At 40.5% G+C, this 16,487-nt stretch overlaps 1 protein-coding gene across 2 annotated transcripts in view; it reads right to left on the bottom strand.

Annotated features, from left to right (window-relative positions):
• Positions 1 to 16,487, bottom strand: part of agpat5 (1-acylglycerol-3-phosphate O-acyltransferase 5 (lysophosphatidic acid acyltransferase, epsilon)) — a 147,462-nt gene that overhangs the window by 73,616 nt on the left and 57,359 nt on the right. For both annotated transcript variants that reach the window (XM_070884912.1, XM_070884913.1), the window contains exons 4-5: positions 15,505 to 15,594; positions 7,649 to 7,739 (exon numbers count right to left, since the gene is read on the bottom strand). In XM_070884912.1, the coding sequence (XP_070741013.1) occupies positions 7,649 to 7,739; positions 15,505 to 15,594 (181 nt within the window). The remainder of the gene's footprint in view (positions 1 to 7,648; positions 7,740 to 15,504; positions 15,595 to 16,487) is intronic.

Genomic DNA, 16,487 nt, shown 5'->3' with positions numbered 1-16,487 from the left:
GCATCCAACCTGTCCAAACCCGTCAGAATTTTAAACGTTTCTATGAGGTCCCCTCTCATTCTTCTGAACTCCAGTGAATACAAGCCCAGTTGATCCAGTCTTTCTTGATAGGTCAGTCCCACCATCCCGGGAATCAGTCTGGTGAATCTTCGCTGCACTCCCTCAATAGCAAGAATGTCCTTCCTCAAGTTAGGAGACCAAAACTGTACACAATACTCCAGGTGTGGCCTCACCAAGGCCCTGTACAACTGTAGCAACACCTCCCTGCCCCTGTACTCAAATCCCCTCGCTATGAAGGCCAACATGCCATTTGCTTTCTTAACCGCTTGCTGTACCTGCATGCCAACCTTCAATGACTGATGTACCATGACACTCAGGTCTCGTTGCACCTCCCCTTTTCCTAATCTGTCACCAGATAATAGTCTGTCTCTGTTTTTACCACCAAAGTGGATAACCTCACATTTATCCACATTATACTTCATCTGCCATGCATTTGCCCACTCACCTAACCTATCCAAATCACTCTGCAGCCTCATAGCATCCTCCTCGCAGCTCACACTGCCACCCAACTGAGTGTCATCCGCAAATTTGGAGATACTACATTTAATCCCCTCGTCTAAATCATTAATGTACAATGTAAACAGCTGGGGCCCCAGCACAGAATCTTGCGGTACCCCACTAGTCACTGCCTGCCATTCTGAAAAGTACCCATTTACTCCTACTCTTTGCTTCCTGTCTGACAACCAGTTCTCAATCCACGTCAGCACACTACCCCCAATCCCATGTGCTTTAACTTTGCATATTAATCTCTTGTGTGGGACCTTGTCGAAAGCCTTCTGAAAGTCCAAATATACCACATCAACTGGTTCTCCCTTGTCCACTTTACTGGAAACATCCTCAAAAAATTCCAGAAGGTTTGTCAAGCATGATTTCCCTTTCACAAATCCATGCTGACTTGGACCTATCATGTCACCATTTTCCAAATGCACTGCTATGACATCCTTAATAATTGATTCCATCAATTTACCCACTACTGAGGTCAGGCTGACCGGTCTATAATTCCCTGTTTTCTCTCTCCCTCCTTTTTTAAAAAGTGGGGTTACATTGGCTACCCTCCACTCCATAGGAACTGATCCAGAGTCAATGGAATGTTGGAAAATGACTGTCAATGCATCCACTATTTCCAAGACCACCTCCTTAAGTACTCTGGGATGCAGTCCATCAGGCCCTGGGGATTTATCGGCCTTCAATCCCATCAATTTCCCCAACACAATTTCCCGACTAATAAAGATTTACTCAGTTCCTCCTCCTTACTAGACCCTCTGACCCCTTTTATATCCAGAAGGTTGTTGGTGTCCTCCTTAGTGAATACCGAACCAAAGTACTTGTTCAATTGGTCTGCCATTTCTTTGTTCCCCGTTATGACTTCCCCTGGTTCTGACTGCAGGGGACCTACGTTTGTCTTTACTAACCTTTTTCTCTTTACATACCTATAGAAACTTTTGCAATCCGCCTCAATGTTCCCTGCAAGCTTCTTCTCGTACTCCATTTTCCCTTCCCGAATTAAACCATCCTTTTTTGAACAAAGCTGTAACCGTTGCAATTTTCCAGTTCTCTGGCACCACCCCCCGTATCCAAGGAGGATTGGAAGATTATGGCCAGTGCCATATGCTGGTTGATACAGAAAGAAGACTGATGGTTGGAATTCCTTAATGTGTGATCCTATCACACACAAAATTAGCGCACAGGGAACAAGATATTTTTGATGCTTGGGATTGGGTAAAAAAAAAGTCCACTTCACTATCATTAAACAATGCAACAATTTGGAATACCCATTATTAACACGAGTCTTCTCAGTAAAATATAAATTGGACATAAAATTAAGCCATTAGATCCAAGACACAAAACCAATTTGCATTCTAGCTTATGAATGTGTCAATATCATCTGACAAATAATGTATTTAAATTTCACAGTGAACAAAACAAAAATGTTGCCTCCATTCACTCAACATGGGAAGTACAGTACCATGATAAAACTGAAGAGGATGTTATGAAGCTGAATGATGTAAAGCACAATAGAATAATCACAGTTCAATTTAACATATTAAACAGGAACTAGGTAGTCTTGTGTTATTTGTCACATAAGTACTTTGATCAGGATTTACTTTTTGTTGTTAATTTGTGGTCTCAACACACAAAAATGCAAATCCCCAGTGTAAAAATAACGGTTACCACTTATCAATGCACACACAGAACAAAATAGTAATAGCTGGCCCTGAAATGTCTTCAACAGCATACATTTATGCCGTCTAAATCCTTCAGAAAGGCCCGGCAACTTCTAGGTTTCCACATGCACGAAAACTCAGAACTTATAATCTGTCAAGGTATGCCGTGACAGATCACACGAACCAAAAGAAAGATCAGTCTTGCTGGCACAGAGTTGGGCTATTTCCCCAACAACTGCCCACAAAACTCGTACGGCTGGCAAAAGCAGGCATAGAGCCTGCTTCCATCAGTGTCAGGGTTATTATACATTTTTAATTAAACGTTTAAAATGCTAAAATGATGCACAAACACTTAATTAGTTTATGCAAATATTGGCTTCAATTAAAAGGTTTTAAATTATTTTTCAAAAAAATCTAATTTTTTTGTATTCGGTATAATGAAGGGAATTTTTCTAACTTTTGCCATGATGATCTCAAGTCGGTCCTTTTGTCTCTCTAATCTCTCCTGTCTTCCTCCTATCACAGACCTTCCCTTTTGTTCTTTCTTCCCCTCCCCCTATAAGTGCTCCTTAAAAATCGGTTTATTTCGAACATTCGCCAGTTCTGATGAAGGGTCATTGACCTGAAATGTTAACTGTTTCTCTCTCCACAGATGCTGCCTGACCCGCGGAGATTTCCAGCATTTTCTGGTTTTATTTCAGATTCCAGCATCCGCAGTAATTTGCTTTTGTATAGGAGTTATGAATAAAAGTGAAATTCAGAACATTTATATTTATTGAAATTGTCGAAATAGCTAAATTATTTGGGGATTCTATTGCTCATCATGAGGAGATTCTGTTCCTAAATGACTGCAAAGGTTTCCTCCTTTCCCATTGGAGGAGCGGACCCATGCGATTCCAGGGATGCTTCCGAACCACCTGCGTCCTTGGGATCCGTGGGTCTTTCTGCTGCCGTACGTATGGAGGCCCAAGGAGGGAACTTTCCGCAGCTTGGACGACAGCAGGTAGGTGCGCTTTCCCCCCCTCGCTTTCCCCCCCCTCCCCCACAGAGAAAGACACTGACATAGAGACACTGACAGAGGCAGAGAGAGAGTGAGACACTGGGGGGAGGGGGGGTGCGCAGTATGCTGTTGGTGAGTAGAAACGTAATTTTTTATTTATTGATTTTTGTATTTTTTTTTGATTGATTTATTGATTTATTTATCATTTATTATTGATGATGGCTCTTTATTTGTCAAAGTGAAGTTCAATGTTTGTAAACCTCCCTTCCCCCCCCCATCTCTCATTCCCTACACCTGATTTATAAGTGTAGGCAAGGCTTTTCTCAGCGTACAAAAATCTACACTTACTCCATTCTAAATTAGTTTGGAGTAAGTTATCGCTGCCTAAACTTGCAAAACAGGTGTAAGTGGCTGGACACGCTCCCTTTTGGGGAAAAAAAAATCTGTTCTAAAATGGAACTATTTTAATTCACTAGAACTGGAGCAAACTAAATGTCGAGAATTGCAATTTCTAAGATACTCCATTCTAAACTAGTTACTCCAAAAAAATAGGAGCAATTCAGGCCGAAACTTGAGCCCATTAATACAGCTGAAAATGGGTTTATCACAAAAAGTAAGCATTTTTAATAAGTGTCTCGTCCACCAACTGTGAGTAACTGAAAATGACTTTAAAAACCTAACCTAAATCAGTTTTATTGGTGTGCACTTAATAAATTAAATATTAATATTTTAAAACTTTTAAACTGTGCCTACTTAATGCCTTTGCACCTATAAAAAGCGAGTTTAATTTGAAGAGCCTTCTTGAACAGCCACAAATAGGCACAAACGACATAAACATGCCATGTTCATTATTTAGATCTGGGGGTGTGACCAATTTTGTGGGCGGGGCCTGCTTCCAGCAGGATGTTTTTGAAACCAGCATTAAAGATCGCAGAAACTCGATTTACGCTCAACGTAACTTGAGCTTCAAATTTCTCGGTCTTTTACACTGCTTTGGCCAATTTGAGGTGAATAACCGAAACTCTAGGCCCTAGTGTTTATCTTGAGATCATGCCCTCTTCTTTGATTTACCTACCAATGGAAATAATCTGTGTGTTTATCTTGTCTATTAATTTGAATACTTCTGTCACATTCCACTTCAATCTTCAGTCTTGAGAGATACAGCCCGAGTTACACCAGTCCATCCTCATAATTCAGATCCCTTCTTGGTATCATGCTGGTAAATTTGCATTGCCCTTTTCCAAGGCTGTTGCATCCCTCTTGCAGTAAGGAGCTCAAAATTGCATACAAAGCTACCGGTTGTGGCCACTTTGTACAATCATTATTTTTGTATTCAATCTCTCGATGTAAACTTCAAATTCCCATTTTCTTTCTTAACGGCTTTTAAAAAAAATCTCAACCCATTTTTAAGGATCTGTGTATCTGCATACCTAGATCCTTTTGCTCCATATTGATAAATTTGAAATTTCAAGTATATCAATTATTTATTTTTGTTCCCAAAATATTTACCTCGCCACCTTCTCCACTGCCTCTTCCAGTTATCTACCTATTCTCCTAACCTGTTCATGCCCTCCTATAGTTATCTGCACTGTCCGTGGTAGATTCCTGCTAATTTGATATCATGAGCGAACTTTAATACCCATCCTGTGTACTGTCAACATTCAGATCATTTATTTGTTTAATAAAATTGGCCTGATAAACATTTGTTTACTATTTCCCTTTGCTGTCTCCCTACTCCATCTCCCATTATGTCATTTTCTCAGCATTTCAAATGTTTTCTAGAAGTCCATATTAACTTCAGCTGCATTTCCCCTTGCCTTTCCATTATTCCCTCTAAAAATAAAACATTACCTGTTCCATGTTGATTCTCCAACCTGTCCATGCCTATAAACGCATTTGTTTATTTGATCACTAATTATCTCTAGGAATTTTCCTATTATTGAAGTAACCTTTTATGATCCTCTTTCAAATATTTATTCAAATCTCTTTAGAAACATAGAAACATAGAAAATAGGTGCAGGAGTAGACCATTCGGCCCTTCTAGCCTGCACCGCCATTCAATGAATTCATGGCTGAACATGCAACTTCAGTACCTCATTCCTGCTTTCTCGCCATATCCCTTGATCCCCCTTGTAGTAAGGACTTCATCGAACTCCTTTTTGAATATATTTAGTGAATTCTCAACAACTTTCTGTGGTAGAGAATTCCACAGGTTCACCACTCTCTGGGTGAAGAAGTTTCTCCTCATCTCGGTCCTAAATGGCTTACCCCTTATCCTTACACTGTGTCCCCTGGTTCTGGACTTCCCCAACATTGGGAACATTCTTCCTGCATCTAACCTGTCTAAACCCATCAGAATTTTAAATGTTTCTATGAAGTCCCCTCTCATTCTTCTGAACTCCAGTGAATACAAGCCCAGTTGATCCAGTCTTTCTTGATAGGTTAGTCCCGCCATCCCGGGAATCAGTCTGGTGAACCTTCGCTGCACTCCCTCAATAGCAAGAATGTCCTTCCTCAGGTTTGGAGACCAAAACTGTACACAATACTCCAGTGTGGCCTCACCAAGGCCCTGTACAACTGTAGCAACGCCTCCCTGCCCCTGCAGGCGGTTAAGAAAGCAAATGGCATGTTGGCCTTCATAGCAAGGGGATTTGAGTACAGGGGCAGGGAGGTGTTGCTACAGTTGTACAGGGCCTTGGTGAGGCCATACCTGGAGTATTGTGTACAGTTTTGGTCTCCTAACTTGAGGAAGGACATTCTTGCTATTGAGGGAGTGCAGCGAAGATTCACCAGACTGATTCCCGGGATGGTGGGACTGACCTATCAAGAAAGACTGGATCAACTGGGCTTGTATTCACTGGAGTTCAGAAGAGTGAGAGGGGACCTCATAGAAACGTTTAAAATTCTGACGGGTTTGGACAGGTTGGATGCAGGAAGAATGTTCCCAATGTTGGGGAAGTCCAGAACCAGAGGTCACAGTCTAAGGATAAGGGGTAAGCCATTTAGGACCGAGATAAGGAGAAACTTCTTCACCCAGAGAGTGGTGAACCTGTGGAATTCTCTACCACAGAAAGTAGTTGAGGCCAATTCAACTAAATATATATTCAAAAGGGAGTTAGATGAAGTCCTTACTACTCGGGGGATCAAGGGGTATGGCGTGAAAGCAGGAAGGGGGTACTGAAGTTGCATGTTCAGCCATGAACTCATTGAATGGCGGTGCAGGCTAGAAGGGCTGAATGGCCTGCTCCTGCACCTATTTTCTATGTTTCTATGTTTCTATGTTCTCAAATTCCCTTGCTATGAAGGCCAACTTGCCATTTGCTTTCTTAACCGCCTGCTGTACCTGCATGCCAACCGTCAATGACTGATGTACCATGACACCCAGGTCTCGTTGCACCTCCCCTTTTCCTAATCTGGCACCATTCAGATAATAGTCTGTCTCTCTGTTATTACCACCAAAGTGGATAACCTCATTTATCCACATTATACTTTATCTGCCATGCATTTGCCCACTCACCTAACCTATCCAAGTCGCTCTGCAGCCTCATAGCATCCTCCTCGCAGCTCACACTGCCACCGAACTTAGTGTCATCCGCAAATTTGGAGATACTACATTTAATCCCCTCTTCTAAATCATTAATGTACAGTGTAAACAGCTGGAGCCCCAGCACAGAACCTTGTGGTACCCCACTAGTCACTGCCTGCCATTCTGAAAAGTCCCCATTTACTCCTACTCTTTGCTTCCTGTCTGACAACCAGTTCTCAATCCATGTCAGCACACTACCCCCAATCCCATGTGCTTTAACTATGAGCAATGCTTGTAACCTTTTATAGGACTACGAAAGTTTTACAATCCATTCAAAATGGATTAGAAATGAGAACAAAAGAAATCTTCTAATTTGTTTCCCTTATTAGGCATCAAAGCTAAAGAATAATTCTCACCGCAGGATGATTACTGCAAACGTCTGATGTTAAGCTGCAGAAACTACTGTTGTCGACAATGCTGCCCAACGTTATCCACCTCAATACCAAAATATAGTGCAAATTAACTTTTCACCTCAAGAGAGTATAAAATAACCCTGCATAAAAAACACTTCTATTGCTTTAAAAATGTATTTTGCTGGGGACGTCAGGTACTCTTAAATCAATTAGAACAGAGGCCAGGTGCAGCACAAAAGGCTCTTCTATCCTTCTTGGACACACCAATGTGGCATTTCAGTCTTCAACATTAGCAACTCCTGTAGCTCCTCCAAGTTAGACTGCCAATTTAGTGCTCATAACAAAGCGGCGATTGCCCAAACAGATTTCTCTTGCAATCTTCACAACCAGTGAAGGGTAATTCATTACTCTGGGCTATATTTGAACCCAAGTTCGAGATAAAAGGGATGCTGTCGAGTCTTTTTTTAAATCAACGCAAACTCACCTTCTTTACGAGCAAATGCCTGACTTGCTGCAATCACTTGTGGATAATCTGGGTTGTAACGGGTTCCTTCGGGGAAAATCACAAGATATGCCTTAAGAGGAAAAAGAAAAGATGTCAAAACTTGCTCATTTTGAGATTGACTATGTTTAGGTTGGTCTTCCAGATATCTTCAAAACATACTGCAAGTAGCTATTGGTTGAACAGTTAGCTTTTCAAGCCTCATAACAGAAGTGTTAACGCTGTCCATTCCAGTTGGAATTAAGTAAATTAGTCTGGGCCAGGCCTAGAGAAGTGAGGTGACTTGTGATTAAACACCTCCAAAGGTAGCTAGCCTCACCAGTCTAAAACATCGAGTCTGGAAAAGGTACCAAAGAGTTAGATTTTTTTTGCACTTGGACGTACCAGAATGTTAATATTACTATAAACTAATAAAATAAACATTTTCTGCAAAATGGCACTATTTTCCCTTGGGTTGTTTTCACTATGTTTTTGGAAGGTGGGCCAAGGGATCACAGGAGTGTGCAAAATGTTGTAATAGGTCTTTTTCAGGAGCATGTCAAAGTTTGCAGGGGATCCCCTGCAGTTTGTAAACTACAAGCACATCTGTCCATAATCAAAGAATTGTTGAAGTCCATTTCAGTAGTGCCAGCTAAAAGAAAGACTTGCATTTACATAGCACCTCATTTTTCCTACAGATACTTTACATCCAATTAATTAATTTGAAGTGCATGTTATATACATGTTTTTTTAGACAACTGATGGTATGGAGGACACAGGTAGCCTATTTTGTGGCTGGGAAGGGGGAAGACAGCAAGTAGTACAATCTCAATTATGTTTCCCATTCTGCCCATGTTTAGTAAATTAGATGGTCAGCAATTTGAAACAATAACCCCTATATCATGAAGCAAGTGCTTCAACCAAATACAACAATATCCATCAAATGCAATGTTAGAACTGGGTATTTGGAAAGCAAAGGTACCCCACTGGTGCATCTTATGCCTTCACTAAATTGTGTTCATCTGAACATTAGACAAGATGGACAACTTAAACAATCTCTGAACTGAGTTGTCCACTCCCAGGAGAGGACTGGAACATAGTCACAAATTCTGATGAAAGATATGCATCCAAAACTTTAACCTGTATTTTCAATTTACAAATGTTGGAATACACAGGACAGTCAGCATCTTGTTTATATTCGTACTGGAATGCACAAATTGAATATGGAGCTGAGAAAACACCAAGTGGTATGGGAAGCCTTTCGGCGGGCCTGCCTCCGGCTTACACCAAACCTCCACAGCTGAAGCAACTTATTGGCTGATGAAAGGGACAGTCCCCAGTGCCCACCCGCTGCTGCGACAAACCAATATGCAATAAAACCATACCCTCTCCCTTCAGCAAGCCAACAACCTCCCAGACTGCCACCAAGCCCCTATACTGATTGTGCATCTACAATCCTGACTTTCTGGGCCTGTAAGCATCATGTCACCTGTAATATAGCATGTATTCTATCAAAGAATAGCCTGAGAATGTGTCCAAGTTTCTTGCTTGAAACAATGATGTTGGATAAAAATAATTTTGATGCAGCTGGGAAACCTTAGAAGCAGGCTTAAAAATTACTTGTGGAAGACAAGCTTTGGAAAACACAGTATACCAATTCAAATATTACAACAATTCTGAGAATGTATATAGCAAGGCAGCGAACGTGTATCGAAGGAGAAGAGGCAATAGGAGAATAGTTTATGAAGAATAGTTTGTGTAGAATGGCTTTTAGAAAGAATCATGGGTAAATGGCTGTCCAAAGATGTCAAGCTGTGATAACTACAATGTCAGCACAAAAAGGGGTTACTCAGAGTTGTGGTCAAACACGAGTTACGCGAAAAAGCAAAAGTCAGACATGAGTCAGACGAGGGGCTGCTATAAACAGCCGTAAAATAGGGAAATGTGATGAAAATCGAAACAATAAACACATCCCTGGAGCCCGCCCTATTTGGAGAGTTGTTAGCCTGCAATTGGGTGTGCTATGGGGGAAATCGACCAATGATTGTATAAACTGAGTGTCACTCAAATATGTTCTGCTGTAACAATGTATAAGTGTTGAGCTTTTGTACTGTTACGTAACTTGTCAGGAGAAAGGTGGACAGGCTCGAATCGAGAGTGTTCCCTTTATCTTAACAGGTCCCGGCCGGAGAATCTCTAATAAAGGTCTTATGTTGCTAAGACTAAAAGTGTTCGTGTGTCAGTGAATTCGCTGAAACAGATTGAAGGGAAAAGAATCCAGTATCGACAATTCCATCTTTCAAGAGAGCCATGGAAAAAAAGTCATCTGGCAGCAACTATGATGCTGCAAATAGATCGAGACTTGCTGTTTTATCCATTTTATAAATAACAATTTTGTTAGACTATATAATGAGCATTCCCTTTTATTAATGACAATTAGCATTCCACATGTAGCTCCTTCAGCAAGTGTAGCAATTAGAGTTCAACAGTGTAATAACCCCGCTGTGCATTAGTGCATGGTGTTTAAACAATCTACACAATCCGTATTTCCAGATGAACCCTGCAGATTAACTTTCAGCAAACTTAGTGTTTATGTCTCAATTTTCTATTCTTCAATGAGGTTCAACTATTTGGAGCACCCTTATTGACAATGGTCACAACACCTTTTGAGAAAAAAAGTGAAAATAAAACACACACAAACACCTGGGAGCGATTATCAAGCTTTACCCTTATACTTTATTTGAACCCTTACTAAGATTGCAGTCTGGTAATTAACTCTTGGATGTACAGAGTATTAAAAATCATGGCCCAAAAATTGCTGTCAAAATAATGGTGAGGCTAAAAGCACTCGCCGTTATTTATGCACAAATGCCACGGCAATTTCAGGCAAAGGCACATGTGCAATTAAACGCAGAAATCGAGAAGTTTCTGTTGAAAATGCACCGCTCTATTAGCTTTGTGAAAACAGCATCTCGCTGACTGGCTCCCCATTCAGATGCATTGAGCAGCGTGAAGCTCCTGTACTTGCACGGTTGATGAGAAGTAAACTTGCCACAGAAAACTAAGTCAATTAATTTCAAGTCTAAGTACCCTATTAATGACGTGATGAGTATTAATTACTGCCGGGCAACATCCCTGGCACTGACCTTTAACTATTATTACAAGTTTCATTCATTCAGGTTTTAATTGTTGCTGCAGATTTTTATAAAATATCTTAATTAAAACTTTTTCCTTTTCCTTTTTTCATTCTCAAGCCAATCTTTCCATCGCCTTATTTATCTTTCTGTACCGGATTTGATATTGAATTCACCATTCCAACTTACATTTCCTTTTTCAGACTATGCGCTGTGCATTTCACAATCTTTCAATCTGATTGGTTAAGGAGATACACAGCTGCTTTTCCTGGTCACTCAGATTCCCTGTGGAGGGCGCCGTGCCATCTCACAGTTCCAGCAACTTGGGGCAAAATATATTGAGATTAAACGGCCAAGGGCAAATCTAACTAATGACGGGCATCCTTCATTGACCTTTTACAGGCATTTTTGGGCCACAACCTTTGAAAATAATGGTGATTAACACAATTCAGTACCTGGCTGCTACCCTCCTGCCAAAACTAAGTTATACAAAGCAAGGTTTTAAAAAAGGTACAGTATATTTTCATGTAGTTTTCATTTAAAATATCACAATTAAAATATCTACCAAACTCAAGCGCTACAAGGTCTGAATCCGATTTACATAATGGATAGAAATCCTGCTTCTTCAGTAATGCTAAAGAAGTTGCATTAGCAAATTCATGAGGGTGCAACAAAGCTTCAGTACTGCAAAGCTCCCTTTTAAAAATTAAATTTGTTGGCCCCAAGTTTCCACACGTGGCGAAAAAGGCGCCCCTCAGAGCTGGGCGCCTGTTTCTCGCGCCGAAAACGGCGCCTGAAAAAAAACGTGGTATTCTTGAGCTCCTTGCAGCTCGATGTCTGCGTGGCGCGGCGCACAGGGGGCGGAGCCTACCACTCGCGCCGATTTTGTAAGTAGGAAGGGGCGGGTACAATTTAAATGAGTTTTTTTGGTGCCGGCAACCCTGCGCCTGCGCGTTGGAGCGTTCGCGCACGCGCAGTCTGAAATAAACATTGGTACTCGGCCATTTTTAAAAGTGCTGCAGAAAAAGTGAAAATTTGTTTATTGAACCCTTGCAAAGGCTTGCATTTTAATTTTCTTGATATTTCTGTGTGTGAGGGAGTGCTTTTAGCAGCACTGCTGAATAAATCACCTGCTGAATTAATGTTGGCTCTTTAACCAGTGTTACTGCAGCAACTGTGCATTTTAATTCAGCCTTTACAACTCGTTACCGTTTCAATCTCCACCACTCATTCTGTAATTAAAGATAGACTGTGATAAACGGGACACATGCACTTGTTTGAGACTATTCAAATTCTTTGTAGCTGTTCAATTTTTAAAATTTTTAAATAATTGCCCTTCCATGATCAGCACTGAGGCTGCTTGCTGCTTCTTACCCCTGCCGTCGGGACCAACGCCACACCGCTGCCTGAAAGGCCTGCCTGAAGCACTTTCACACAGGTAGGAACATGGTTTATTTAATCTTTTCTTTGCTTATAAATTTTTATTCAAGTTGGATTTATTTGTATAATATTTGTATAAGTATAACTAAGGATTGATTGTAGAATTTAATGACTTGCCCCCCTCCCCCCCAAACCTCGTTCCCGATGCCTAATTTGTAACCTGCGCCTGATTTTTTAATGTGTAGACAAGTTTTTTTCAAGCGTACAAAAATCTTCACTTGCTCCATTCTAAGTTAGTTTGGAGTACATTTTCACTGTGGAAACTTTCAAATCAGGTGTCAGTGCCCGGACACGCCCCCTTTTGAAAAAAAAATTCTGTTCAAAAGTGAAACTGTTCTACCTGACTGGAACTGCAGAAAACTTAAATGTGGAGAATTCCGATTTCTAAGATACTCCGTTCTCCACCAGTTGCTCCTAAAAATCAGGAGCAAATCATGTGGAAACTTGGGGCCGTTATTTCTAAGCTAAGTCTGAATGGTCATTGTTAGACTGGATCATAAATTCCCACTTCTGGCTTTGAAATCTCTGAGGCACTTGCAAATACAAACATTATATTGAAAGCTTCCACGTCCACCCCAACGAGGAAGGGGAAGGGGAAAAAAGGAGGTATAAATGCATTTTTAGGATGTGCAAAACCCTCAACTACTGTACAAACTAGTAAAGCAGGCAATAGAAACATAGAAAATAGGTGCAGGAGTAGGCCATTTGGCCCTTCGAGTCTGCACCACCATTCAATAAGATCATGGCTGATCATTCACTTCAGTATCCCTTTCCTGCTTTCTCTCCATACCCCTTGATCCCTTTAGCTATAAGGGCCATATCCAACTCCATCTTGAATATATCTAATGAACTGGCATCAACAACACTCTGCAGAAGAGAATTTCACAGGTCAACAACTCTGAGTGAAGAGGTTTCTCCTCATCTCGGTCCTAAATAGCTTACCCCTTATCCTTAGATTGTGACCCCTGGCTCTGGACTCCCCCAACATCGGCAACATTCTTCCTGCATCTAACCTGTCCAGTGCCATCAGAATTTTATATGTTTCTATGAGATCCCCTCTCATTCTTCTAAACTTCAGTGAATACAGGCCCAGTCAATCCAGTCTCTCCTCATAGTTCAGTCCTGCCATCCCGGGAATCAGTCTGGTGAACCTTCGCTGCACTCCCTCAATAGCAAGAATGTCCTTCCTCAGATTAGACCACTAAAACTGAACACAATATTCCAGGTGAGGCTTCACCAAGGCCTTGTACAGCTGCAAGACCTCCCTGCTCCTACACTCAAATCCCCGAGCTATGAAGGCCAACATACCATTTGCCTTCTTCACCGCCTGCTGCACCTGCATGCCAAACTTCAATGAGTGATGTACCATGACACCCAGGTCTCGTTGCACCTCCCCTTTTCCTAATCTGCTGCCATTCAGATAATATTCTGCCTTCGTGTTTTTGCCACCAAAGTGGATAACCTCATATTTATCCACATTTACTGCATCTGCCATGCATTTGCCCACTCACCTAACCTGTCCAAGTCACCCTGCAGCCTCTTAGCATCCTCCTCACAGCTCTCACCGCCACCCAGCTTAGTGTCATCTGCAAACTTGCCGATATTATGCAATTCCTTCATCTAAATCATTCATGTATATTGTAAATAGCCGGGGTCCCAGCACTGAGCCCTGCGGCACCCCACTAGTCACTGCCTGCCATTCTGAAAAGGACCTGTTTATTCCTACTCTTGGCTTCCTGTCTGCCAACCTCTATTCACGTCAATACATTACCCCAATACCATGTGCTTTAATTTTGCACACCAATCTCTTGTGTGGGACCTTGTCAAAAGCCTTTTGAAAGTCCAAATACACCACATCCACTGGTTCTCCCTTGTCCACTCTACTCGTTACATCCTCAAAAAACTCCATTAGATTTGTCAAGCATGATTTCCCTTTCATAAACTCATGCTGACTTGGACCGATTCTGTCACTGCATTCCAAAAGTGCTGCTATTTCATCTTTAATAATTGATTCCAACAAATACTACAGATAAGCAAGACAACCAAAGCTTTAAATAAAGTTCTCTATTTAAAAGCTCCATGAAAAAATCTAAATGTGGATAAGTTCTCATTTAAATACATTTAATACACGCAATACCATTTTTTTTTAATTAAAAGTGTGGTGCCGCATTACTTAAGGCAGTGAATTGTTGTTGGAAATTTTAAAACAATTAAATTTAAAATTTTATTCTAATTCACAGTCCTTTCTCTATTTTTATCTGAATGCTTCAATCTCATTGGTTAAGGAGATACCCTGTTGGTCCCGTTGTTCACCAGTGTCCGAGATGTCCTATTATCAGCTCAGATTTCCAGCAACTGACAGCAGGAAAAACATTTGAGCTAAAGGGTGCTGGAAAAAGTTTAACTAACCAGATGCCCAAGCCCCTCTATCGAGATGTCCTGCTCCAGCAAATTTTGAGTCATTAAAAATTTAGCAAATATCTAACTTCCAACAAGAAACTATCATATTTCTGTTTAACAGTGTTTTCAGGCTATTGTAAAAAACATCAGTAATCCCTCATCATAATGAATCCATGAATGCTGTAACATCCCATCGAGAAATAAAAACTGTCTTAACAACTTTATACTGATTGGTTGGCAAGAGACCATGGTTAAGATGCTGCAAAATAACCCATACCTTACATCAAACTGAATCCATTAACCTGGATATAATCATTAAGCAGTCATATGATTTTCAATACAAATAATACTGGACAAGTATCTTTCTTTTGATTAGTTTAGCCCTTCATAGACATCGACAAGTATCTTTCTTTTGATTAGTTTAGCCCTTCATAGACATCTGTGGAACAATAATACCATTTGGTCTACAAGAACTTGACTACTTATTGGTCTTCTGATTTTTGGGTAGAACTTCAAGCCTGTACTCATCAGATAGTATTAACTTCCTGTTGATGGTGCTGCAAAGTTAGCAGTTGCATGCAGTATTGCGTATACAGATAGTACGTTTTCTTTCACCAAATAAAATTCTTAGCAACTGGGCAAGAAAATTTTACACATCACAAACATGCAGAAAATACAATTTATTATAATGTTTTTGAAAGTTCCAAACTAAAATAGGGTCAGAGCACAGGTCATCATTCAACTGTGTACCCACATGGGAATCGCTAAAATACTTCAGACCAACAACAGACCAACATCACTAACAAAAGAAAAAAATAAAATATAATTTTAAGCAATATTTATCTATCATTACTATCAAAATGTAAACAATACTGAAGTACTTACTGGGGTGCCCATTTTTATCTGTCGTTGCAGTTTATTAGCCATTGCTTCTTCATTGAATTTGGCACTTCGCTTGACATATATTCCTCCATGCTAAAATATAAATGATATACACTATGAATTACAGTTAGATGTTCTTTATTGCAAGGTTCATCGGGTTTCATAATAGAATTTAAAAAAAAATACAACAGGTAAAAGTGATAATAGTCCATGGATAAGCTTTACTAGTTTTGTTCATGTTAGCATTGGACAATCCTGTTTTTCTAATTTATCATACTCTACGTAATCTCAAAAGTGCACAAGAGGCATTAAAATGGTGTACAAGTCTACCGTTCAAATGAAATATTAGAGTATGTCTTTGAAATAGAGTCTACAACCAAAGTTTCACAACTACAAAGTACGGAAAAAAACTACTATTTATGGCAATTTAGGTTATTATTCTGAGCCGCAGACCTTAAATGCTTCCCACCTCAAGATAATTTGTTATGCTTTTGTTAAGATCGCAATTAATAAGTTCGATCGCAGGCAGGGGCAGATTAAGCATGGGGCAGATGGGGCTGCAGCCTCCGGCCTACCAAAGAACATAGGCCCATCAAATAAATGTAGGAAAAAAAAATAAGGCCTCCCAAATAGGCTGAATTGAATGGACAATAAGAGGAAAAACAAGACTGAGGAAAATATTGTTTATTGGCCTAACGTGTACATACCTATTTTTGCAGAGACAAGGGGGGAGAAATTGGCCAGCCTTGCACACGTTTTTTTCGGTGATATTTAGCCTTTTTTGCCAATAAAAAGTACTTACGTAAATTGGCCAAAGTTAACGAATGACAGTTTTGAAATATCGCCGAAAAGCAGATCGACCACATACAATGCCAAAAAAAATGCACCACTTAAAATTGGCCGTTCAGAGAACCCGTACTCAGGGTGAAAAAAAAATGCCTGAAAAAAGCCTGCGTTGAAGCCCCAGAAACAGTGGTAGGTCTGAA

Source organism: Pristiophorus japonicus, chromosome 7 (assembly GCF_044704955.1).
Source record: "Pristiophorus japonicus isolate sPriJap1 chromosome 7, sPriJap1.hap1, whole genome shotgun sequence".
Classification (NCBI taxonomy): domain Eukaryota; kingdom Metazoa; phylum Chordata; class Chondrichthyes; family Pristiophoridae; genus Pristiophorus; species Pristiophorus japonicus.
This window is presented reverse-complemented; position numbering and strand designations above follow the sequence as displayed.